Source organism: Pituophis catenifer, unplaced genomic scaffold (assembly GCF_029215685.1).
Source record: "Pituophis catenifer annectens isolate HBS135680 unplaced genomic scaffold, rPitCat1.0.hap2 SCAF_13, whole genome shotgun sequence".
Taxonomy (NCBI): Eukaryota; Metazoa; Chordata; class Lepidosauria; order Squamata; family Colubridae; genus Pituophis; species Pituophis catenifer.
This window is the reverse complement of record NW_027256893.1, coordinates 1,653,416-1,677,895: the sequence shown is the minus strand read 5'-3', so window position 1 is coordinate 1,677,895 and position 24,480 is coordinate 1,653,416. Positions and strand designations below refer to the sequence as shown.

Below are 24,480 nucleotides of genomic sequence, written 5' to 3'. Positions count from 1 at the left end.
GGCGTCCAGGGAGATTCCCTCGTCCCACCCGCTGCTCTGCCGACCCCTCCCCCATAAAGGCGCCCCTGGGTCTCCGGGAAGCAGGTGGGGAACCCTCGAGGCCATCGAAGCCACCCCGCGAGGAGACGAGCCAGGCGCCGGCTCCTACGCAGGAAGGAGAGAAAGGCCTCCGCTTGCCCTGGCCCGCCCGCCCGCCCTCCGTCCCCCGCTCCCCCGCTCCGGTTGGTGAGGGAGCCGGAGCGCCCGAGACGGAGGTGGCCACTCAGCGCTCCGTTCACCGGAAGTGGTCCACCGGAAGCGGGCCTGCGGAGACGACTTTATAGGCCGTAAACCCTCATGGGGGGGAATGTCATTTCTGCGCAGGCGTGACCTCTCGGTTTCCTCTTCCGGCCATGAAGGCGGCGTTGGTGGACTACAGCAGCTCCGGCTCGGAGGACGAGAGCGAGGCCGCCGCCGCCGCCGCCCGGGAAAAGAGCAGCGGGGACGCCCGGTCTGGCCCGGCGGGCGGCCGCGGTTTCTCCCCTCCGGGCAGCAGGTGAGCTTGAGGCGGTGCCGGTGAGGCCTTGGGCGCCTCCGCTCTCCCTCCCTCCCGAGGGCGGCAGCTCTTTCCCCGGAGCGGAGGCTGGGCCGGCTGCGCCTGCGCGGCGTTCGTCCCGGCTGCCTTGGCAGAGCCGGCCAGCCCAGGCTCCAGCGGCAGCGGGTCGCCTCTTCCCGGGGTGGCTGCTGTGGGCAGAGGGGCGGCCGGGCCTCTCTCTGCCGCGCTGGTCTCCTGCTCAGACTCGGGCTGGGCCGCGCTAATAGTGCCCGAAGCCCCCGGAGGCTCTGAAGCCGCAACGACGTCGCAATGTGCCAGGAGGAGGAAGAGCCCAAGGACTTTCCGCGCTCCGAGGCCTCCTGGGGTTGCAGCACAGAGGCAGCATCTGGTATCGGGGGGAGGGGGGGGCTTCTTCCTCCTGGGGCGGAAAGTGGCAGAGCACAGCATGCGTTGGACTCGCCTGTTGACTCAAACCAACTTGGTTGGTGCAATAAACTCCATAAACACAATAAGTAAAACCAACATATTTCAATATTTATTGAATATCATATCATATTTCATACCAGACTGGTATGTTCTGGAAAAGGCAGTTCTGCTCTCTTAGCCCCGTGAAACACGCCTAGCCCTCAAGTCACCTTTTCCTTAAGGTGGAGAAATTTCTCATTAGACAAGCTGCAATATTCCATGCCCAGAGTTCTGACCTGTTTTGCCTATCTTTTCACTTGATATCAGTGGGGAGAGTCCCTCCCTCTGTGGCCTAGTCCCAGAATACCTCTTTGCCCTGCCCTAACTGGAAAACCCCACCCTTTCCACTTACCCTAACTGGACAAGTGGTGCTGGTGCTGTTGGACAGGGATAGAGTCTGTTCCAAGGCTGCTTGTCTTCTGATCTTTGAGCAGAAAATGCTTCGGCTGCCAACTCTCTCCATCCATTTTGCAGAGCTGCAGTGCCCTCCCTCCCCTTGCCAGACAGCGTGCGGAGGATGTTCAAGGATCAGGAAGAGAAGGAAAGGGTGGTGGATGACTGCAGTAAACATGAAGGCCGCCTGCGGACATTTCCTCATGAACGAGGCAACTGGGCAACCCATGTGTACATGCCATGTAAGTCTCTCTTGATGTTTCCCCCTTCTCTGGAAGAGGAGTGGAGGACTGGCCCTGGCCTTGGGAATCTTTATGGCTGTCTTGAGCAGAGTGGAACACTGGAGCAAGGCTTTCTCTGCTTCTGACCTGCCCAGAGAGCTAATTTTTCTAACATTTCTAAAGCAATGAAAGAATTTTGGGTTTCTGGAAAAAAAATGACAATGTGTGTGTGTGTTTTTTTTAATGTACCCGGTTTGGTGCATTCTTTTCCATAAGTACTTTGTTGATTGGAGAAATGCATTGCAAAATTGAAGGAACTGGTGGAGGATTTAACATTATTCCCCCCCCCCACCCCATCATAGTCAGATCACAACCTGGTGTCCTTGAGATTCTGTTATGCCATCCCTGTCTACAGGGAGACCATTTGAGTGGACTATCCTGCCAATTGATGGACTCAAATGAGTTCCAGAGGGAATTGGAGGGTGGGCGTGGGGGTGGGGGGATGGCTGTCCAGAGGAACTTGTTGAACACTCAATGCACAAAGATTGGTTCCCAGTTGGAGTGTGGTGCAGGTCCATGTGGGATGCCTGGTGAAAGGTCTTGCTCACTTATCTGGGGACAGTTCGATTCTGTTTGACCAAGGAAGTGAACAGGGTCCTCAGCATGGACATTGCAGCCATCTGTCAATTAGATCCTCGTCCCTGCTGATTGGTGAAAGCCTCCAGGATGGTGATTGGTAGGTTCAGGCAGTGAGCAATTCCTCACTGCAAGAGGGCCTTTTAAGGAGTCCCTGGTTGTCCCCTTCCTCAAAAAACCATTGCTTGATCCCAATTGCCTGGACACTGTTGTCCCATTTCCCACCTTCCCTTTTTAGGGAAACTGTTAGAAAAAGTGGCTGCTTGGCAGCTTCTGGGGGTCTGGACCGCTTCCAGTCAGGCTTGGTTATGGGACAGAAACAGCATTGATTGTGGATGATCTCTGGTGAGAGCAGGATAGGGCTAGTGCAGCCATCCTTGCTCCGTGATCTCTCAGGAACTTTCAATACCGTTGTCTGGGATTCTGACCACCCCAAGGCAGAAGGGATGCCAAGGGACTGGAAAGCAGGCAGAGAAAAGCCCCCCATATAGTGAGATCCTACAGAGAGCAATTGAAGGGACGGGGCTCTTGAGCCCAAAGAAGAGAAGAGCCCTTTCAACCTTCCAATGGACAGGGGTGGATATATTTTGCACAGTTCTTGAGGGTGAAACTGGACCCAATTGGTGGGACCTTTTAGGGAGTGGTCTAAACTGAAAATAAGAATTTCCTGACAGTAAAACCTATTAAGTAGTGGAGTAGCCTAGCTCCTGAAGTTGTAGGGCTGGACAGCCATTTATCTGGGAGGGATCTGAGGATTCCTAGACCTGGCAGAGAGTGGATTGGGAGGTCTGGCAGTTAGTCTGCTGCATGGTAAATGGTCAACTCAATCACACTGGCCATGCCCTCCCATGGCGGTCATCTTGCAAAGGTCCTCCCAACCCTGGGATTCTAAGTACACCTTGGGCCTTTCTGGCATCCTTGGCCAAGGCAAAAAGCATTTTTAAGGCAGTGGTTCTTAACTGGGCATTATTAGGGCACAACCTGTAATTGCTTGTTTGCGAACTGTTTGGGATTCCTGCTGTTGAGATGCTTGTGTAAAATAGTAGACTTGGGGGAGGGAGTTGGGGTGGAGTGGTAATATTATTTGAGACCAGAAAAAGGGGTCATATAGTTTAAGAGCGCCTGTTCTGCTTTTTCCACAGGCAAAGCTGGGGAGGACTTTCTGGATTTACTGCAGCTCCTTCTAATCTGTGGGCGTGCTTATGTGCCTCTGCTGACGGGACAGGAAGAATTCCACATCAGCCTCTCTCAAGGTGTAGTGTTGCGCCATCACTGGATCAACTCTTTTGTCCAATCCCTCAAAGAACGCTTGGCTTCCTGCCACAGGTGAGGCCCATAGTCCATGCTGGCAGTGAATTTCTGTCGTGACTGATAGCATAGGACTTACAGGCTGTTTTGGGGAGGTTATCTGGCTTCTGACGAGCAGATGAGCAGATATGGGCAAAGCAGAAACAGAAGCCCATCAGGTATTGATAAATGCCTGTGGGGTAGGAGACAGCATACATAAAATCCCACAGGAGGGGGACACATGTTGTGGCTGCAAGCAGTGGCATTTTTCTTCTGCAGAGTGTTTCTCAAATTTCTCAAGTTTTAAACTGCATGGACTTCAACTCCCAGAATTCCCCAGCTGCAAGTCCACATATCTTACTCTTGCCGAGATGGAGAGCCTCTATTCTAAAGTCACAACCGTTAAAGATATTGTTGTGTTAACAACCAGCAGAGCGTAGAGCACATGGAAACGGTGCTAAGAGCAATAATGAATACAATACATATAAACGGATTTATCAAAGTTTTTACTTAGTAGTGAAAAACAATCTCATAGTCTTTAATCAATCCAAGTCTTAGCCAATCATAATCAGTCCAGAAATACAAAATTCTTCTTACCAGTTTGTAGTAAAAGGATCAAACAGGAACAATATAAATAGTTATTAAAAACAGAATAAATAAACCATGATCACATTAGACCATGTAAGAGATCAAGTAGAAATTACAAAACAGCAGTAGATAATAAATAGTAGCAAGTTCACACTGATAACAGGTCACGATGGTGGTATGTCCACAATGATTACATTCAAGCTCTCCTTAAATACAGTTACTACAGAGCTTATCCAATCAGGATACAATGACTCAGCATTACAATGACTCAGCAGTACTTCTTAAAGTCATAGAATACATATTCATCATGTTTTTTGTTTTTTTTTTAAATTTGATTTATATATGCCGCCCTTCTCCGGAGACTCAGGGCGGCTTATAATGTGTTAAGCAATAGCCTTCATACTTTTCTATATTTTATACAAAGTCAGCTTATTGCCCCCACAAACTGGGTCCTCAATTTAACCTACCTTAGAAAGGATGGAAGGCTGAGTCAACCTTGAGCCTGGTGAGATTCGAACTTACAGTAATTGCAGACAGCTGCTATCAGTCTGTTGAGCCACCAGGCCCAATGTTAGTTTATATATTGCCTGGCCAACCTGTTAGGCAAGCACCGTATCCTAACATACTCCCCTTTGGATAGGTCAATATATACTGGTTCATATTCTCAAGCCATAGTTTTCACAGCACATCTTATGTTTAATTACACCCTGCACTTTGGTGAAATTATTGGCAATATTGTTTTCGGACATACAATATTCCAGTTGGACCATATTGCTTTGAATACTCTGACGAACATTTAAATAACAAATGTCAGTATACTTAGACCTTGTCTTAACCGCCAAATTGGTCGCCATTTTTATGGCAGCTTGGTTATTATAATTATAATTGGATAATCTACCTTCAAGCCGACGTCCATCATTAGTTGTTTATAATATATCAGATCGGTACACACTAGTGACAAACATGAGAATTCTGCTTCCATAGTGGATAGACTAATGTGTTTCTGCTGTATTGATTTCCATCCAATTAGACAGTTTCCTAACATCACAATACATGATGTAGATTTTCTGGTGGTCAAATCAGTAGCAAAACTGGCATCAGCATATGCGCTCAGTATAAGATCACGGTTAGCTTCCAAATATAATGCATGATGCATTGTCATTTTTAAATATCTCATTATCCGCTTTGCGGCTTGCCAATGCCGATCTGTTGACTCTGCATTATATCTTGCTAATTGGTTTACGCTATATGAAATATCAGGTCTCGACCAATTGCTGATATATGATAGACTTCCTATTAGAGATTGATAGATCTCCTTGCTAAATCCAGGACTTTGGATTTCTCTATGTTGAAAATCCTGAGCCATAGGAGTTTTAGCTGGCTTTCATAGCTCCATACTATAGCGTTTCAACATTTGACTTATCTTGCTAGACTGAGACAGTCCTAACAACAACAGAGCAAAACAATGATGTTGCAAAGGGGCCATAAACTGCTGCTTTTTCCTGTGTCTTGTGTTGGTCTTTCTGAGGGGAAGGTTTTTGTTTGCTTGTTTTTTAATTATGTTATATCTACAAAGAGTTGTATTTCATGCCCCAAGGCAGTAGAAAGCCATGGCACTAATTTTCACCAGATGTGACAAGAAGGCAAGAAAATTGCAGAGCTGCTGACTATGGTAGAGCTCCGGTCCCCTCCTCCCCCAGCTGACAGTTCATGATGCCTGAGAAGCACCTGCCCTTCAGGAGTCCTTGACTGCACTTCCCACACATGGAAGTGGCAGTCTTTGGGGTCAGGGACATTTCTGATAACGTGTACTGGGGGCCTTGCAAGATGGCTGCCATGGGAGGCCATGGCTGGCATTAATGAGTTGCCTTCTACTGCGTAGCAGACTGGCTGCCAAAATGCTGTTGGCCGTCCCAGAGAGGCTCTGTGGGCCTCAACATGTTGCTGCAAGCTTCCATTCCCATCATTAACTCTGAACTTTGGAGATCAGACTGGCCCCAACTCCGTTAGCCCTTTGTAAGGCCCTAAAAACCTGTCTATTTCTCAAGTCTGGGGCGCTGAATGTCACAAGGGCCCCGTTTCCTGGCTGTATTGCTAATTGGCCAAGTATCTTGCCTTTGTGTATGTTGAATTAGATACTTTCAATGTTTTTCACTGGTTTCCTATTTTTATTGTTTTAAAAAAATTTTTTATCTTTAATCGTAATATATTTTCAGAATTGTAAGCTGCCAGAGTCATTGAGATGAGCGTCCATAGAAATTGAACTAGTAAATAAATTAGGCAAGTGTCCCCAAATCTCAGCATGCAATGAAGGAGGGAAAAATAGCACAATGATTAAATTGGCATAATTGAATTGGGTATCGAAGCTTGGAAGTGTCATCAGAAAGTCCCGGAGAAGCAGAGAGGTAGCTTCGTCTTGTTTCTGCCTTTCGTTTCCAGCTTAGTTGGAATCTCTGCTGTTTTTCAGATTCATCTTCAGAGCTGATCAAATGAAGGTTTATACCAATGAGACCAAAACCAGGTGGGTGAAGGATTGTTGATCTCCCCCCTCAGATGTGGAGAGCCTTGTGGGCTAGAAATAAAAGGACCTGGCCATTAGTGTGGGAAGATTGCTTCAGTTGCATTAGCAAAATATTTCTGGATATGAGAAGGAGGACAGGATGGGCAGGTGTGGTCTCAGCAAGTCCAATGTGGCTTTTCCAACTCCAGGATAGTCTCTGTTCAGGGGTTTTGTCTGCCCCTGTTACGATTCCAAATTGGGGGTGTTTGAATGGATGTGCCTCTATCCTGAAGAGGAGGGGCATTGGCTTCCATGGCATAAGGACTGTGGAGACTGGCAGAGGGAAAGGAGCTCTCTTGGAAATGTTCTACATGAATCCCCCCCTCCCCCCCTTCAGCAGGTAGGGGTGGAGGTTTCCTAACAAGGACTGCAATTCCTTGTTCCTACTGGAATTCCTACAATTTCACCAGCCCCCCAAATTTGGCCGCTCCTCCCCTTCCTTCCTTTCAGCCCCCACCAAGGTCCAGGGCATCCCTGCTCAGCAGATTTCCTCCATTAAATCCTCCTCAGCTAACGCAGGTGGTGCTTCTTCAATACAGTTGCCTTCTTACCGGAAAGTGGTCCTTTGCTTTTATGCTTCTGTTTCCCCTGAACTTTAAAACCTTTTGTGCTGTCAGTTTGGCATCGCCCAAAAGCCATGCACATCTCCAAGAAAGCCTTTCTGTTTTCTGCAGGTGCCCTGTTTCCATGCACTCTTCTCTTGTGTTTGGGAACCGAGTTGCTATCCACGCGAGATGTTGACAGTGGAACAACTGCTGCAAGTTACTCTCTAAAAATCTTCTTGCAGGACCTTTGTTGGCTTAGAAGTCTCTTCAGGACATTCTCAGATGTTGGAGTTGGTTTCAGAAGTGGATGAAGTAATGGAGGAATTTAACCTAATGCCTTTTTACAAGGTGAGGCTTGTAGCCATCTCAGGGAAAATAAGAAGTTACTGCTTTAGAATGAGTCTCTGGAGGAAGCTGAATGGTAACTGTTGAATAATCAATTAAGCAGCTATTTAAATGCACTTCCAACAGCTTCAGTCTTCTTGTTTCCCTCCACTCTGCTTAGGGTAGTCAGTATTCAGTTACCAATATTTGATTCTTTTACTTCTGTTCTTTTATGAACTCTGAACCATCTTGCAACGCAGAATATAGCTCCAGTTTATTCTAATTGAAATGTTGGCAGTCAGTGCGCTATGCTGTGCTTGGCTATGCTGGTGGACCTTTCTCTGATCTTGACCACTGGTTGTTGCTCATAGGATCCCTCGTTCCACCTGAGCCTCGCCTGGTGTGTGGGGAATATGTCGGAAGCCCTCGGAGGCCAGTGTATTCGGGAAATGCAGGTAACCAGCCTTGGAAGCCTTTCGCTTTTGGGAAACTTGCTGCCAGGCAAGGAGGAGGGATCAAGTGGGGAATTAGCCTTGAGTGATTGCACAGCCACAAGAGAACTAGGGCTGACACACACACAAACACGCACGCACGCACCCTGTTTGTTCCCAAGAGAAGGCAAGCAGTATAGGGAGATTCTTGTATTATAGGCAGAGTTCAACAAAGTAGTCAGCTTGAACCCTACATTTGTAGGTCTGATTGTGTGTGGCTGACATTAGCAGAGAGACAGTTGGGTCACTATACAGGTCATTCTGTGTCCCAATTTTGAAATGGACTTGGTTCAAACTTCAAACATGTTCAAGGTGGATCCATGTTGGATCCAGTTCTTTACCAGCCAGGTTAGAAGATCCGGTTTTCTCACCTTTCTTTTTTGATGAAGCCTGGAGTGAGTGTAAAGACCCAGCTGGCTGTGAGGGAAAGAGCGGAAGATCGTGACCAGAGATAGCATGAGACATGCACTGATTGGCTTAAACAATCTCTGCATTTCTTGACGCACCTTTTCAACTTGCAGATATGCCCAAGTCAAACAGCCTTTCCTCTCCAGAGGGAATTTACAAGAGCCTGGCCCTTACAATTATTTTAGCAGTGGAAGACTGAGCAGGCAATTAGGATGAAGGCACATATGAAGGGGGCTCCTGGCATTTGTAATGCTCTCTACATGGGGCTCCCCTTGAAGAGCACTCGGAGGCTCCAACTGGTCCAGAATGCGGCCGCGCGGGTGGTTATGGGTGCAACCCGTTGTGCCCATGTGACACCCCTCCTGCGCGAGCTGCACTGGCTCCCAGTGGTCTTCCGGGTGCGATTCAAGGTGTTGGTTACCACCTTTAAAGCGCTCCATGGCATAGGACCCGGGTACCTTCGAGACCGACTTCTGCCACCAATAGCCTCCCACCGACCAGTTCGCTCCCACAGAGAGGGTCTCCTCCGGGTGCCATCAGCCAAGTTATGTCGGCTGGCGACACCCAGGGGGAGGGCCTTCTCTGTGGGAGCTCCAGCCCTGTGGAATGAATTGCCCCCCGAAATACGAAAGATTTCCGACCTCCGGGTGTTTCGCTGCGCTCTGAAGACCCTGTTGTTCCGCCAGGCAGGGCTATTAACATAATGTTTTAAATTGGGGTATTTTAAATTTCTGGGATTTTAATTGGAGCCTAATTATTTAATGATTTTAAATTTTAATTGTTGTCGTGTTTTTTGTGTTTTTAAATAGGCTGTACACCGCCCTGAGTCCTTCGGGAGAAGGGCGGTATAGAAATAAAATTATTATTATTATTATTATTATTTGCAGGGATCCAGCTGTGTAGGCTTTAAGCAACTTGGAATGAGGTTAGGGACCAGTGGATAAGCGAAGGACTGAGCCAAGCTGGAGGCAAAAGTTGATGCTGATGAATTCTGCCAGGCTTGTCTTACTTTGCTTCCCTGTTGTTGCAGGAGATTGTGGATGACTTTGAGGAGTCAACCCACTTGCTGCGAATTCCTGGGACTGAAGTCCGTTGCAAATCTGGCAATAAGGTCTTCTCGTTCCCTCTGAGATAGAGAAGCCCAGGAACAATAACAACCAATTTGCAGTAGAAACCATCAACCCTTTTCCAAAGATGGTCAGGGGTGCCACCGGATTCCCATGAAGTCCATTGGGAGCTCAACTACCCATGGCAGCAGTAGACCATCCAACAGCACATTTCAGAGCCATGGCAGTTAATGCCCTCAGGCCTCTGCCAGGCCAGCTCCTACTTTGTTCCACTCCAGTTCTCAGCTGCTGGAGAAACACAAAGTATGGGAGCCAGTGAGATGTTTCTCCAAGCTGCAGGATTTTGTTTTGTAGAAGGCTGATCTCGGGGCGAGAGGCTGTCGGAGGATGCCTTGGGCATGGCGTCTGGTCATTTTGAGAGTGGACCACAGGTGAAATGAAGAAAAGGAGAGCCAATTTTCTTCATTGTCGGTTTCAGACACTTTGCTGAAAGGGTTCATCAAAGCTTCCTGGATAAGTGACTGCTCAGAACCTGCTTTGATTGTTCCGTTGGAATTGTGGCAAAAAAATCATAAACGGGATAAAGTAAGAAATGTGTAATGGAGCATTGGAGTTAGATGAGCTCTCCCAGGCACATACTGACAAAATACTGAATTCCTCTAGGCCAAAATCCAAACTGAACCTTTCATTTGTCCATCAAAAGTGCAGCAGTGGCCTTGAACGGCATTCAGATATCCCTAACTCACAAGAACTGGAAAAGGTAAACTCAATGCGATCCATGCTTATTTCCCTGCTTTCTGGAGAGGAACCGGGCAGGACTGTGGAAAAAGACTCACCTTGTTCCCCTGAAGAGCGTGATCTAGGTAATTTTGAGATTCGTTTCCCGCATTCTCATGATCCAAGAAAGAAACTTGTGAATGCAGTAAATCAAAATACTGGCTGAGAAATGTGATGGGGCAGATCACAGAACTGAAATGTTGCAAGCTTTTGGCTTAGTTTCTATTGGCCCTCCCTAATTGGGATCCCTCCAGTAGCGCCAACTTCAGCTCCTGTGAGCTCCTGCCTTTTGGGGATACAGCAGTTATTGCCAATGTCCTGGTGGGCTTTGGGCCCCTTCTATTAAATGTCATTTTATGGGAAGTGTGCCTTTTCTGCTCACCCCATCCCCCTGGGACCGCCTTCCCTGTGGTTCCCAAATGCCCTCAAGAGCTCCGATGTGTTGGTGGGACCCCCGTTGGGTTGATTATTTGATTGGTTTAGTCGGGCCTGCCCAGGGAATGTTATGTTTTTGACTTTATTTTCTGTTTGTAAGCTTCCTATATTCTGTGGGGTGGACGGCTATAATAAATTGAAATAAGTAATATATTTTGTTAGAGAAAGTGTACTAAGCCAGGACAAAATGTGAATGTTAAGGCAGAATTTTTTCAATGCCCAATACATTATTTCTCTTGTAACTAATGAATAAAGACTAGATTGTCTGTCTGTCTGTCTGTCTGTCATATGGAACATTCACATCACATGTTTAATAAAAATACAAGAGACACAAATACAAAATATGAAATATAAAAAATGAAACGTACGTTTTTATTACAAATGCAATTTTTGCTTCATTTGTCTCCATTATAGGCTTTATTTTGGTACTCTGTCACTATATCTTGGATAGTTGGTTTTTCGGCCCGCAGTCACAATTCGGTGGATGGCATTTTGCCTCACTTACACAGGGCATCTGCAGCTCATCCGTGGCTGGTTCAGTGTTGTCCATATTGCACAGGCTGGTCAAATCCTGGTGGCTTTCCCAAGATGAGGGGCAAACTAGGAGGCTGAGATGAGGAAAGGCAAACATTGGTGTCAAATGCGCTTAGAAGGGTTGTGGTCCCGTCCTCTTCAGCTGTATTTTGAGGTTTTGTTTTTGCATTGAGGCTGAATTAAGTAGGACCTCTTGAAGTGCCTCCCGGTCCCGTATTTGGGCTGCCAAAGCCGCCACCGGTTCGCAGGAGAGCTGAGGGTTGGGGTTCAAGTTGCAGTTTGACCGGCTGCGGCGCTGGCGGGGCAAAAGGAGGGCCGACCCCCTCGGACGCGGGTCCCTCCCAGAGGCGCTTCATCGGCGGACCTCGATCAATGCGGGCCTCCGGTGCTCCGGCCCGCTGCGCCCCGGCTGGCCGGTAGGCGGCAGCCCCGTCCGCGCCCGCCGAGAGCCCGGCCCGGCCAGGGGCGCAGCGGGCGGTGCTTGGCGGCTGCGGCTCAGGGGGCGGGGGGGGGGCGGCCGCGGGAAGGCCGCGGCGGGGACGGGCCAGCCAGCCAGCCAGCCAGCACCAGCATGGGCGGCGGGGCCCGGTTGCTGCCGCTCCTGCTGCTGCTGCTGCCGCCGCTGCTGGTCCCGCGGGGCTCGGCGGCGCCGGTGCAGAGCGAGGCGGAGGCCGAGGTGGGTGCGGGTCGGGGCGGGCGGGGGCGGCGGTTCCAGCGGCTTTCGTGCCCGCCGCACCTGCCGCTGCCGTGGGCGGCCCCGGGCGCAACTCTCGCTGCCTTGCAGGCCTGGCTGCGCTCCTACGGCTACCTGCCCGCCGCCCCCCGGCAGCCCTCCACCCTCCGCGCCGCCCGGAGCCTGGCGGCCGCCCTGGCCGAGATGCAGGCCTTCTACGGCATCCCCGTCACCGGCCTGCTGGACCAGGAGACGCGAGCGTGAGTGCCGGCCCCGCGCCGCCTTCCCCGGCTGGGGGTGGGGGTGGGGGGGCTTCGGAAGCGCGGAAAGGCCCGGCGGGGGGAAACGGGGAAGCCGCGTCCCTCGATCCGTAAAGCCTCCCGGGATGGAGCGACAGGTGGCCCGAAGGCCCCGCTCGGAAGCCCCCCGCGCCCTCAGGGCGGCTGGAAGTCGGGCTCAGCCGGGGGAGGGGAGGGGAGGGGGCGCTGCGCTCCTGCCTTCCCGTCGGAGCGGCCGAAAAGCGGAGGGCCGTCCGGCCGTCGGAGCCTCGGGCTGCTTGCGCGGGTCCAAGAGGCGGAAGGAGGCCGGCAGGCAGGGCGGCTTCTGGGCTCTGCGCTTCCCCGCGGAGTTTCCCCCGAAGAGCCCGTGGGCTCCGCTGCCGCCCCCCCCCGCTCCCCTTGACCCTGGGGGGCCCTCCGGGCACCTGCTGCCCACTGGTTGCTTTGTGGCCCCGCAGCAGCAAGAGCAGCTCTCCCAGCCCCGCCCGGCCGCCCCCGCTTCTGCCCTTTCCTGGGATTTGCCAGAGAGCCCGGATCTCCCGGGAGTGGGGGGGGGAGTGGGGGGGGTGGAGATGCCGGTGGAAAGAAGTACCTGCGGTAAAAGGTCAAAGGAAGAAAGAGCTTTGCCCCTCCCTGAAGCCAGGCTCCTTCCTGGGATATCAAAGCGGGCAGGGGCACACCAGCAGATCTTGCCTGGCAGCTTGAGTCGAGGTAGGCAGACAACTCTTGAATTCCTAGCAGATGTTCACTTCCTTGCCCCAGTTGTGGCCAGAAGGATTTGGCTCTGATGAAGTTTCCTGGCCAGCCAAGTTGGTGAGACATTGGGAAGAGCTGCACCAGCCTAGATGGCTGGTTGGAAGAGAAGGAAGGTGGCTTTTCTGTCCCAAAAATGTCACTGCACCATTTGTAAGCTTCACGGGCTCACCCTTCTCCCACCATTACTCAGCTCTCTTGGTCCCCTTCCTTATTTGAAAATTACACAGTTGGCAGAAGCTTTAGAGGATGTGAAGCAACGAGTTGCCTCTTCATCTGACATACAATGGGACCATCGTCATCTTGAAGCCTGCAGCCTGGATTCTGGCTAAAAAGCTCATGCTAGTCACTTCAGATAACATTCCAGGGGACAATTTGTAAACAAGAGTCATTCGTCCTTTATCCTCACCAGCATTTTTTTAAGGTAACTCTTTTTTGAGGCTTGTTCATAATTTTAAGGTTTTGAACTCATGATTGTTAGGGACCATCACCTGTTATCTTAGACCCAATAGACCATCTTTAAAGGACATGCATAGTCAGAAATTTGGACTTCAAGGGGGCTAACAATTTGATCAAAATGAAAGGAGGAACACAAATATTCAATTGCCTATCAGATTTATCAAATATATACAGCAATAGCAATAGCCCTTAGACTTATATACCGCTTCACAGTGCTTTATAGTCCTCTCTAAGCGGTTTACAGAGTCAGCCTCTTGCCCCCAACAATCTGGCTCCTCCTTTTACTAACTTCAGAAGGACAGAAGGCTGAATCAACCTTGAGCCTGGTGAGACTCGAACTGCCAAATTGCAGTCAGCCGGCAGTCAGCAGAAGTAGGCTGCACTACTGCATTCTCACCACTGTGCCACCAGGGCTCGTAATGCTGTATGGTTTGGTTAACGTCTCCAGTTTTGTTGCAGATTTATCAAAATATTTTCTGATGTTTTGGACAAATGTGTAATGGTACAATTGGAGCACATGCTCATTTTTTTCAGATATCTGATCTTTGTACAAGCCTCAAACGTCTTTGAGAAACCTTGCAGACACGAACTTTTTATGATGGGAAAACTGCTGTTGATTTTCCTGAGTTGGACTGTGGGTTACCAGATCTCTACAGAAGGGCTATAAAAGTATAGTCCGTGTTCTCATGGCAGCCATCTAGAAATAGGACAGATGTCCAGTGTTTTCTGAACTTTGCAAATTATTATAAAATGTGCGACATCTCTATCAAAGTTTCTGAAGAGAGGACATAAGTTAAGATGGTCCAGCCAAGAACAAGCAGGATTACAGGATTTGAAACTCTTTTCCTGTCCCTGTTCAGACAGCCAGGCTGCCCTTGTCCCTCTGTGAGGCAACCACCGAGTGTGAGGCCTTCTTCTCTTTCTCGTTGGACTAGAAGACCCCAAGGCCCCTTTCAGTCCTATGATTCTATGGAAGGCCAAGCAGGGCTCTATTCCCTCGACTTCTCCCAGCTGAATGGAACGAGGACATTTCCCTTCAAGGGCTGCTTGCAATCGAGGCAGTTTTCTGGCAAGGAAGGCGTTTCCCAGAGAGAGCAACCCCTCCTGGGCACTTTGGGCATGCAGAGATTACAAGATTAGGCTGTTGGTTTGAGCTCCAAGCTTGGCAATTTGGTTGCAAACGTTTCGTCACCATTCGAAGAGATATCGTCAGTGTATTTGCACTAGTGAGATCCTGGCTCCCCCAAACTTCTCTGGCAAATCCCAGGAGAGTGCAGAAGTGGGGAATGGCTGGGCTGCCACCTGCTGTATAATGACCATTACGACCAAGGGCAGGCCCAGAGTAATGAGGGAGGCCTGAGGTCAAAGGTGAACCTCAGGATGGTTTTGTTCTGTGTTCTTTCAGTTCTCCTGTTACTTTCTAGAAATGTCAGCAGGCTTAAAAGTCCAGCGAGGAAGATCTTCGGATTTGCCTTTTTGCTGCTTGTCTTCTCTTCCCTGATTATTGTAACTTGTAGGTGGATGAAGCGTCCCCGGTGTGGAGTCCCTGACAAAATTGGGGCTCAGGTCAAAGCTAACATGCGACGGAAGCGATACGCACTGACTGGACGGAGGTGGAACCAGATGCACCTGACTTTCAGGTATGTCCAGCTGTTGAGGCCTGAAGCGGAGCTACTGGGAGGCAGGGGCTGCTGTAGACCACCGCTCAGTTGCAGCTCTTTAAATGCTGAGTGAGAAGAGGTTCACATACATTTGCTCCATGCCAGGATCTGATGGTTGCAAGGCTCAGATGATTTTGTCAAAGAGGGTTACAAAGACGGAGGGGAAGGGCTGGAGGCAGAGATGAGGAGAGGAGCCAAACATGCACTTCAGAAGGCCAATTCTTGGTTGGGGTCATTGCTTGAAAATTTCCAAGACCAGCAGGGACATTTCTTTGTTGCCAGGAGAACAAAGGAAGGTCTTTGAAGATTAGGAATCTTACCTTCACCTACAGATTTATTCTTGCCTTTTGAATTTGAATTGTCCGAGGTGCACCTGAATTATGTTGATTGTACAGTCACAGGTTTGGTCCCTGCTGATTTTCCAGATGCTTGGAATAGCAGCGGTGTCTGGAGTCCCTGGAAGAAACATTCTTCCTATAGATTCTCTTAAGACTCTAAATGCTGAGCAGATTTTGTGGCCTTCGTGGGAAATGGCCCACCTCATCAGATGCCCCCATACCCTGGTCAGAGAGGTGGCAGCTGTGATGTATTAGACCTGTACTGAGGTTCAGTGGCGGAAAAACCAAGCAGCAAAGGTGAGGCCTGTGGATAAAAAGTGGTGATTCAAGGCACTCTCCGCTCTCTGCCTTCTCTGGAGCTCAGCACTGTCCTCAGCCGCTCTTCTGCCACAGGACTACTCTTCACCTTTGCTGGAAGCTGCAGTTGTGACTGCTGTTCTCTTGCATCTCCCTTTCAGAAAGCTTGGGGAGCGGGGGGGGGCTTGCAGCCCAGCTACTGAAGCATGGGGAACTGAGAGTTGGAGGGGCATTTTCAGGAGGGGAGGCTCGCTGGAGGACTTCCTAACCAAAGGCAGTAAGATTTCTCTGGGTTTCCCACCCACCCCCCTGTTCTTTTTTGGCAGCATCCAGAACTATACGGAGAAACTGGGGTTCTTCCATTCCTACAATGCCATTCGCCAGGCTATCCATGTGTGGGACCAAGTGACCCCGCTGATCTTCCAGGAGGTCCCCTACAATGAAATCAGACAGAAGAGGAGAGCAGAGGCAGACATCATGGTGCTCTTTGCCTCTGGGTTCCACGGGGACAGTTCCCCCTTTGACGGCACGGGGGGCTTTCTGGCACATGCCTATTTCCCTGGTCCTGGAATGGGAGGAGATGCTCATTTTGACTTGGATGAGCCCTGGACACTGGACAACAGGGACATGTTGGGTAAGGAGAAAGTTAGAAGGGAGAGAGGGGGGCCTCCCTTGAAGGACAGGAGGAGCCACCACTAAGGCAACGGGGATAGGTGGGGGTTGAGCCCATTCCAAGAAACTAGGTTGAGTAGTCAGACAACTCCCTCCTTAGTTTCCGTGAGGGAAGGGAGAAGCCCATGCAGACATGCAGAATTCTATTTCTATGGCTTTACAGTAAAAGAATCCTGGATGGCCTTGCTTTCTTACTCTGGACTACCTTGGAAGGGCTGACGGGAGGAAGAAAGGGGAATAGGAAACCTGTGTGGGCCTCAGCCTGCCCAACCAGATGGCACTTCCCAAGTGATTCCCACTTATTCAGTCTTAAGAGAACACCTGTCTAGATTCAGCTGGTGAAGCGTCCTGGGTTTCTATTTTCTTCTTTGCTTGACAACGTATCTCTTCCATCTATACCAGCGGGCTCCTCTTCCTTCCCTGAAGCCAGCTGCTGGCCCAGGTGGCCTCTGACTGGAGGCCCAGGTGTTCTTTGTTCGCCCTGGATGTTCCTCTTCAAGTGCAAAGGGCCCCCTGTAACTGGGCAGGTGTGGGTCAGTGGGGTGCAGAATTTGGAGGCCTTCAGGCTTTGCTGTTACCTACAGGGAACAATCTCTTCCTGGTGGCCCTCCATGAGCTGGGCCATTCCTTAGGCCTGGAGCACTCCAGCAACCCCAGTGCCATCATGGCTCCCTTCTACCAGTGGATGGACACAGACAACTTCAGGTTGCCAGAAGATGACCTTCGGGGCATCCAGCAGCTGTATGGTAAGTGGCAACCGAGTGATATTCTGGGTGTATCTGTGGGTTCAGGCTTAAAAAAAAGAGGGATGCAGGATAAATATTAAAAGCTGCATGGCAGGTATCTAAAGATGCTACATGAGTGGGACGCTATTTCCTTCTTCATCTCCTGATCAGCAGTGACCAAGTGGAGATGATGATCTTTGCAACCGTCTTCATGATATTTACCATTCTATCTCGAGAACTGCCTGGCATCTGGCCTGGTGAGGGGTAAAATAAGAGCCTTGGTGGCGCAGCAGACTAAAGTGCTGTTAAGTAGCACCAGCTGCCTGCAATTACTGCAAGTTCAAATCTCACCAGGCTCAAGGTTGACTCAGCCTTCCATCCTTTCGAGGTAGGTAAAATGAGGACCCGGATTGTGGGGGCAATAAGCTGACTTTGTATAAAAAAAGAACACCGCTGGGGGGGGGGGGGCAAAAGCCCTACTAAGCAGGTATATACAAAAGGATGAAGGCTATTGCTTAACGCATTGTAAGCCGCCCTGAGTCTCCGGAGAAGGGCGGCATATAAATCGAACTAATAAAATAAATAAATAAATAAAAACGCCTGCAAGGCAACTGCCAAGCTCCGAGAGCACCAAGGGCTCCACAGTTCAACCATGAGCTACAGAGACTCTCTTCCGTTGGAGGGGGAAATGAGAGGTCAGAGGGCGACAACATTTACTTTTGGTGGTGGATAAGTGCTCCATTTGAGATTTGGTCTATATTTGAAAACAGCCAAAGGGCATCCCATGGCAGCCACTGGTTTGTTCCACTGGCAGCGCTCCTCCCTGGGCATAATTTGGGTACGTTCCTGCTGGAAGAAGAGTGAGTTGACTGTAAACAAAAGTTTATTTCTCTTTGTGGGCAACCTTTGCCTCTTGGGCTACATTAGGCCTTCCTGGCATTCCTTCTAAGCCTCCAGAACACCCTAAGCAGCTGGGCTCAACTACCCGTTTCAGCCTCAGGTTTTCAAAAACATTCAAATCCTAGAATTTTTTTTTTTTCTATTATTAGCAATCTTTAAAGGAAACTTTGCAAGCTTGGCTTAGGCATTCAGTGGCCAGGCTGCCTGTGGCCTTCGGAGGGCAAAGTTTGTTATGTTGCACTTTTTATTAAGCATTTCTAAGAAAAGGAGAAAGAAAGGAAAAAAGAAAACAAAGCAGGCAAACATGTATATACACTTCATATACAGTACATCATAGAGGTTGGTTAAATTTCTCAATGTTTCATTAATTATGAGTGTAAATAAATGTAAATCATTTTAAAAACTACCAGTCCTTGTTAACCTCCAAGTAATATATGAATACTGAGAGCCATTCTCAGCATAGCATAAACCGTAAAGAGGCCAACATTTAACCGTAAAGAGGCCAACATTTAAAAGCAAAAGCCCAGAGGAAGCCTCCCTCTCCCACCCCCGGTGATCTGTGTGCTGGTCTTTCCTTCCCCCCCCAGGGATGCCAGGGCAGCAGCCCACCAAATCCCTGCCGACTGTGGTACCCCGAAAGCCAGACCAGAAGCCCCCAGACAAGCCAAACCGCCCCCCCCAGCCCGGCCCCCCTGACCAGCTTGAGCCCAACATCTGCGATGGCGACTTTGACACAGTGACTGTTCTGCGTGGAGAGATGTTTGTCTTCAAGGTGCTCCTCTTTGCTTTGCTTCTCATGAAGGTTTCGGGGGGTGTGTGACTTCTGTGGTGGGGAATCCTGGCAGTTCTGCCAACTGGGCAGTTTGTCCTGAAATGGAGGGCTTGCCTGGGCTTCAGCGAACAGATTGCCCCCTCGGCACTGCAGAGCCAAGTTCTGGCCCTTTCTCAAGAGCACAGACAGGCTCACACAGGAGCCGGTATTTGCTTGCCTGGTTCCTGGCCCCAAATGATGCCATCTCAAATGCCAGCTGAAGAAGGCTGGTCAGGCCTGAGGCCCAGCCTTTGTCCCTCACAGTCACCAACCAGTTTCCTTGGGTACCTGCAAGGAAAAGACGTAACCCCTCTCGCCTCTTCTGGTGGACATTCATTCAGCAGTGACATTGAGATTCAAGTCCATCAATTCTTGACCAATCAAAAACCTGCCCAGCTCTTTTTGAAGGCCAATCAAATCTGTGGCCATCATCACATCTGCTAGTAATGAATTCTCTGGAACTGCTTCAGCTGGAAAAGATTTGAGATCGCTGGGATGAAGACAGGCTGTGTGGGGGCCCTTCTCTTCCCTGCAGAAAGGCCCCGATCCAGAGGACCCCGTTGGCCGAGAGCCACTGGTCAGGAGGATCCCTGGTCCGGTGTCTCTTGGGGAGGGGTTTGTCACCATAGCTCTGGGCCCCCCGTACTTTTTTTGCCTCTCTGGCAAGGTTGGAAAGGATTTCTGCCACATTAGGAAAACAAATTGCTCCGCTGGGATTTCTGTGGCCCTTTTGCAGAGTGCAGGTTTTCTGCTTTGCGTTTTGAGTGACTGGAGTCTTTGGCCCTTTGTCTGCTCACCAGGATGGGGGTGGATGGAGCCGTTGGTTCTGGAGGAGGGGCAGCCCTGCTCGGATTGCACTGCTGTAGGGGGAAAGTGGCCCCCTCGCCGGTGTTTGGGCTGAGCAGGAGGTGGAAGGAGGGCTGGGCTTTGCTGCTTCCAGGGTTACATTCTCCGTTGTTTTTTATTTTAAGAATTCTTGTCTCTTAATGCCATCTCAAGACGTCTTTCTCCTCTGGAGAAAGCCCAACGGATGCACAATTGTGTCCTTCTCAAGTCAGTGGTTGCTTGCTTCTTTTCAGGGCCGCTGGTTCTGGAGGGTCCGGCATAATCGGGTGCTGGACAACTACCCCATGCCCATCGGGTACTTTTGGAGGGGGCTTCCTGGGAACATCGATGCTGCCTACGAGAGGCAGGACGGACGATTTGCCTTCTTTAAAGGTGAGGAGCTGCAGCCGGGGGCAGGAGGGGAAAGCAGAGGTTTGGCCGGGCCTGGTCAGAAAAATGGGCAGAGGCTTCTTCTCCCAATTCCAGCTTCAGAGCCGCCTTTCTGGGCCGTTGATCAGACGGTCCCTCGGGGGCCAGATAGCGCAGGGGCCCCGCCTTGTTCATGGGCACTAGACGGCCTCCTGCCTTCAGTAGCACAAGCTGGAGGTGGCTTTGGCTGTGTCCTCAATCGTGGCCCTTCTGGCTGTCCATGCTAAACTCTTTTGGAGGAGGCAAAGCTTGCCAGGCCACACCTGACCAAGGTGAAAGTCCCAATGTCTAGGTGGTGCCTGGGAGCTGGCAGGCCAGAGAGAACCTGGGAACTTCTCCCAGTCGTAGCCTCCGTGACAGACAGACAGCTGGAATGAACCTGAAATCCTAATACAAGGCAACAGACTCCCTTTGCTAACTGCTGCTGGGACTTGGTGGATGACACGTATTCTTAAAGTAAAGCACTTACGTAGGATAGAACTGATTAAGAAAGAAAGGACGCCATGGAAAAAAGGAGGAAGAGCAAGGCATGTAAACTGTCTCTTTATCAGCACAAAGTGGCCGGGGCCACAGGAGGCATTTCAGCCGCCACCATCACCCCGTCCATCAGAGAGGTTGGGGTTCTCTTTCGCATTGCAGAGGCTGCGGGGGCTCCCCCCCCCCCACAGAAACCTCCCTGGGGGTGGGGGTGGGCAGATGCCCTCTCTTGGGCTGGCCTGATTTCCCTGCCTGTCCTTCCTTCAGGCGGTCAGTACTGGCTCTTCCGAGAGGCAAACCTAGAACCTGGCTACCCGCAGCCCCTGAGCAGCTACGGGCTGGGCCTTCCTCACGACAGAGTGGATGCTGCCGTGTGGTGGGAGCCCACGGGACACACGTTCTTCTTCCGAGGAGACAGGTGGGTCATGGGTGGCACAGTGGCCTCCTCTTCCTCAGTGGGCTTCCCTTCATGGTGGCCCCTTTCCTCTGCAGGTACTGGCGCTTTAACGAGGATGGGAGCTCCGTGGGCCATGGCTACCCAAGGAAGGTCAGCGTTTGGGCGGGGGTCCCTGCTGCCCCCCGGGGTGCCTTCCTCAGCCCCGATGCTGGTAAGTAGAACAAGCCGGCCTGGAAAATGGCAGGGGGAGGGGGAGGCAAATGACTGCAGATGGGAAGGTCACCCTGGGCCAGACCGGGGCCGGGGGGAGCAGCTTGTCCAGAGTGGGAGGCTGGGCAAGGGAGGGGCATTACCAAAGAATTGGAGGTAATTGGTGCAACATCAATTCGTTCTTGAAAAAACGAGCATTTGCTTCATGCCCGCCCTACATAAATTAGGCTCAGCTTTATTAGAACTATCATCCATTTGGGCTGGTTTGTGCCACCTGACCTCCTTCAGATCTCCTGCAGTTCCAGGGTCTGTGAGCGAATTGCACTCATCTCCATGTCCAGAACCCTTAAGCCAGAGAAAAGTAACTCGGTTTGATAGCAGTCAGGTGTCACATGTTGGCCCAATGCAAGCGGTGGTCCTTCTGTCTTGGCTGCACCTTGGTGAACACAGCCAATGGAGGCCTCCAGACCCGGCACCACTGCTTGCCTCCCTGCCTTGTCCCTCTGCCCCCTCCCCCTCCTCCTGCTGCCTTTCCTCTCAAGGGCAAAGGCGCTGATGAAGCCGCTGGTAGAACAGCCTTTCCAGAAGGCGGGGTGGACCTGAACAGCCATGCTTTGCGAAATACATTCAGTCCAGGGGATTGTTTGTGCAGAGTAGTGCACCCCACAGAGCCCCAAGAGCCTTGCAGCTGCAGTGGGGGTGGGGGCTTGGGGGCCTTCCTGACCAATTGCCCTCCTGCTGTCTTCCAGCCTACACATATTTCTATAAGGGCAGGTTGTACTGGAAGTTTGACAACGAGCGGCTGAAAACGGAGCCTGGCTACCCCAAGTCCATCCTGCAGGACTTCATGGGCTGCCAGGAGGAGGTGGCTGTGGAGCCAGATCCCGGCCATCGCTGGCCTGACATGGGAAGACCCCCCTTCCAGCCCCGGCAGGACAAGGAAACGGAGGAAGGCGCTGCAGTCCCCCACCCAGGCCCAGAGGAAGAGGAGGAATCTGTGGTGGAGAAGGAGAGGGGGGGAGAGGGGGGTGGGGACGTGGACATTGTGGTGCACATCAATGATTACCCGCTGACGGTGAGCGTCGTCATGGCGGTGGTGCTGCTGTTTCTGCTGCTCTGCGTCCTGGGCCTGGTCTATGTCATTGTGCAGCTGCAGCGGAAGGGCCGGCCCCACATGCTGCTCTACTGCAAGCGGTCCCTGCAGGAGTGGGTCTGAAGCCAGAGGGCTGCTGTGGGGCAGGGCCAGGAAAAGGCTCCTCTCCTTCTGCACCCTCCTGGGAACCAGGCCGTCTGGCTGGGGGGCACCCTGGGGCTTGCACAGACTCTGACCCGTGGCAGGGAAGGTTCAGGGGCCCACCTGTGGGGCTGCAGCCCAGTGCCGATGCTGAAGGCTGAGCCGCTTCTGGCTGGAGGGATTGTTGGCCTGGTTAAGTAAGGAGAAGAGAGGCGGCCGGCAAGGCGTAGTTTTTTCCTAAGTTGCTGTTGGAGATAAATCCTGTAGCTCTTGCTCTGAGATCCTCCATCCACGGGGATCCAGGGGCAGGCTTCACTGTTTGGGATCTGTAGATCTGCATGTGTTCCAGAGACATGTTTGGATCTGCTGGAGGCAGGGAGACCCCCTCGTGCCATTTGCAGCAGCTGGTCTTGGCCAGCAGTGGCCGTCATCAGTGGCCGATCGGCCAAAGGTGGAGGGAGGGGCTGACATCCTGAAAACCTTGATCTATTTTTGTACATTTTTTTTCCAGAGCCTCTTTGGTTACAAAGCTAAGCATGGAGTATTTCTTTCTACTGTAATAATATTTCTATTCCTACTGATATTTACTTCTGCTTGAACCCCCTAGAGACGGGGCTCAGGCTGAACAGAGGCTTCAGCCAAGGTCTGGTTGGGTGACCGCCCCTTCCAGCCTTCCCCCCGTCTTCCTGCTCCTTGGTTCTCTGGAGTCGCTCCTTGATTTGCCCCCAGGCCAGGCCCACTGCGGGCTCCTTAAGTCTGACTTGTACCCTTGGGAGGTGCTGGATGTAGCTCTCCACGAGGAGGGGTCTTTAGGTTCATCCTGAGGGCAGCCAGCAAACCAGGAACAGGGTGATGAGAGAAAAAGGATCCTTTTCCTGGATCTGTTAGCCATCGACCCGTGTTCAGGGACTTGAATGGCCACCAAATTCACTTGAAGCAATGAAACTCTGACCACCCCTCTTTGGGGGAGGGGAGAAGGTCCCTGAGCAGTGGCAGATGGAAGGAACCGCCCACCCAGCAGATTCTACGTGGGGGGGGGACCCCTGACAGGCTTCCTGCCAAAGATGAGACCTTTGTGGGAGGAGGTCAGCGAGGCTGCAGCTGCCAAAAGAATTTCTGAGCCACCACCTGGGCTGCAGCTTTCCCCACCCAGACGTGCTCGGGCTGTGTTGCATTCCTCTGCCCATCTGTCCATCTGCACACAAACCATCACCTTGCCTTCCTTCCGTGCCTGGCTACAGCTGGCCTTTAGGGAGGAGGCCAGGTTGCAGTGACCTTGACAAGCCAGGCCCGGCTGTTTCCCCACTCCCTCTCTCCCTTCCTTGTACCGCCAAACATCCACTGGGAGCCTCCTGTTAAAGGCTGAGGGCCTATGGAGAACGGCTGCCTCCTACAGCCGCTTCCTGCCTCCCTCTCCTGGGGGCTGCCAATCGATCTGCTGCAGTTGGTATTTGGTGCATTAGGGAGAGTAGCCAGGTTGAGGAGAAGCATTTTCTCTGCACTGAATCTGGCAGCTTGTCTGCCGATTGGGGAGACTGGAAGAACTGATTCATGTAACACACATAAACATGCAAATGGTCATCATTCACAGGCTGTCAATAAAAGTCATTTGTGCTGACGCTTTGTGTAAGCTACCTTTTCTTCTGCATGTCCTCGAGCTGGCTGCATTTCCCAAGATGAAGCTCCTTCTCCTCAGAAGGTGAGCCGAGGACCAGTCGGAGGCCTTTTGAGCCAGCCTGGGCACGAAGGGGCTGGTGAGGACAGCTTAGGCCAGCCAGCTGAGGGGTCAGTCTGGCAGTCCTTCAGGGGCCACCTGGAGAGCTGGGGCAGGCCACTCCACTCAATCCCAGCCTGACTCGGGTCCCTTGCTTTCCTCAGCTGCCTAGGGAAGTCCAAAAGTGATGGGGAGTTGTGGCCCCATCAATCCTGGCGGCCTTTTTCCAGACCCCCCCCGGGACAGGCAGAACCCCCCCACACACACAGTTTAGGGGATTTGGGCCTGGTCTCTTGTACAACAGACCCTGTCAGGGCGGCGGCTTTTTCTCCCTCCTGCCAGGAATGGGCAGGCTCTGTGA

At 51.3% G+C, this 24,480-nt stretch overlaps 2 protein-coding genes across 9 annotated transcripts; both read left to right on the top strand.

Moving 5' to 3' along the window:
* Positions 1–385: 385 nt before the first annotated feature.
* Positions 386–14,979, top strand: USB1 (U6 snRNA biogenesis phosphodiesterase 1). Of its 7 annotated transcripts, none has more exons than XM_070953153.1 (7): positions 386–535; positions 1,475–1,635; positions 3,393–3,576; positions 6,593–6,646; positions 7,473–7,578; positions 7,926–8,009; positions 14,947–14,979. In XM_070953153.1, exons 1-7 carry the CDS (start codon positions 393–395, stop codon positions 14,977–14,979), a joined length of 765 nt encoding a protein of 254 aa, XP_070809254.1. In that variant the 5' UTR covers positions 386–392. The 7 variants fall into 7 exon arrangements, with proteins under 7 accessions (XP_070809254.1, XP_070809251.1, XP_070809249.1 ...); XM_070953150.1 differs by lacking the exon at positions 14,947–14,979 and adding an exon at positions 10,184–11,002; XM_070953148.1 differs by lacking the exon at positions 14,947–14,979 and adding an exon at positions 9,875–11,002.
* Positions 11,822–24,012, top strand: MMP15 (matrix metallopeptidase 15). 2 transcript variants are annotated; one of them, XM_070953144.1, is made up of 10 exons: positions 11,822–11,942; positions 12,051–12,199; positions 14,947–15,069; positions 16,052–16,359; positions 16,982–17,143; positions 18,610–18,794; positions 19,913–20,051; positions 20,832–20,982; positions 21,057–21,172; positions 21,921–24,012. In XM_070953144.1, exons 1-10 carry the CDS (start codon positions 11,838–11,840, stop codon positions 22,385–22,387), a joined length of 1,905 nt encoding a protein of 634 aa, XP_070809245.1. In that variant the 5' UTR covers positions 11,822–11,837; the 3' UTR covers positions 22,388–24,012. The 2 variants fall into 2 exon arrangements, with proteins under 2 accessions (XP_070809245.1, XP_070809247.1); XM_070953146.1 differs by lacking the exons at positions 11,822–11,942; positions 12,051–12,199 and adding an exon at positions 12,806–13,394.
* Positions 24,013–24,480: the final 468 nt, after the last annotated feature.

What these genes read in the sequence shown, in the direction of transcription:
- USB1 (XM_070953147.1), top strand. Translation starts at nt 393, where the DNA reads ATGAAGGCGGCGTTGGTGGACTACAGCAGCTCCGGCTCGGAGGACGAG. An exon ending in ACCAATGAGACCAAAACCAG is followed by an intron (nt 6,647 to 7,472) that starts GTGGGTGAAGGA and finishes ATCTTCTTGCAG; the next exon opens with GACCTTTGTTGGCTTAGAAG. An exon ending in AGTGTATTCGGGAAATGCAG is followed by an intron (nt 8,010 to 9,483) that starts GTAACCAGCCTT and finishes CTGTTGTTGCAG; the next exon opens with GAGATTGTGGATGACTTTGA.
- MMP15 (XM_070953144.1), top strand. Translation starts at nt 11,838, where the DNA reads ATGGGCGGCGGGGCCCGGTTGCTGCCGCTCCTGCTGCTGCTGCTGCCG. An exon ending in AGAGCGAGGCGGAGGCCGAG is followed by an intron (nt 11,943 to 12,050) that starts GTGGGTGCGGGT and finishes GCTGCCTTGCAG; the next exon opens with GCCTGGCTGCGCTCCTACGG. An exon ending in CTGGACCAGGAGACGCGAGC is followed by an intron (nt 12,200 to 14,946) that starts GTGAGTGCCGGC and finishes TGTAACTTGTAG; the next exon opens with GTGGATGAAGCGTCCCCGGT.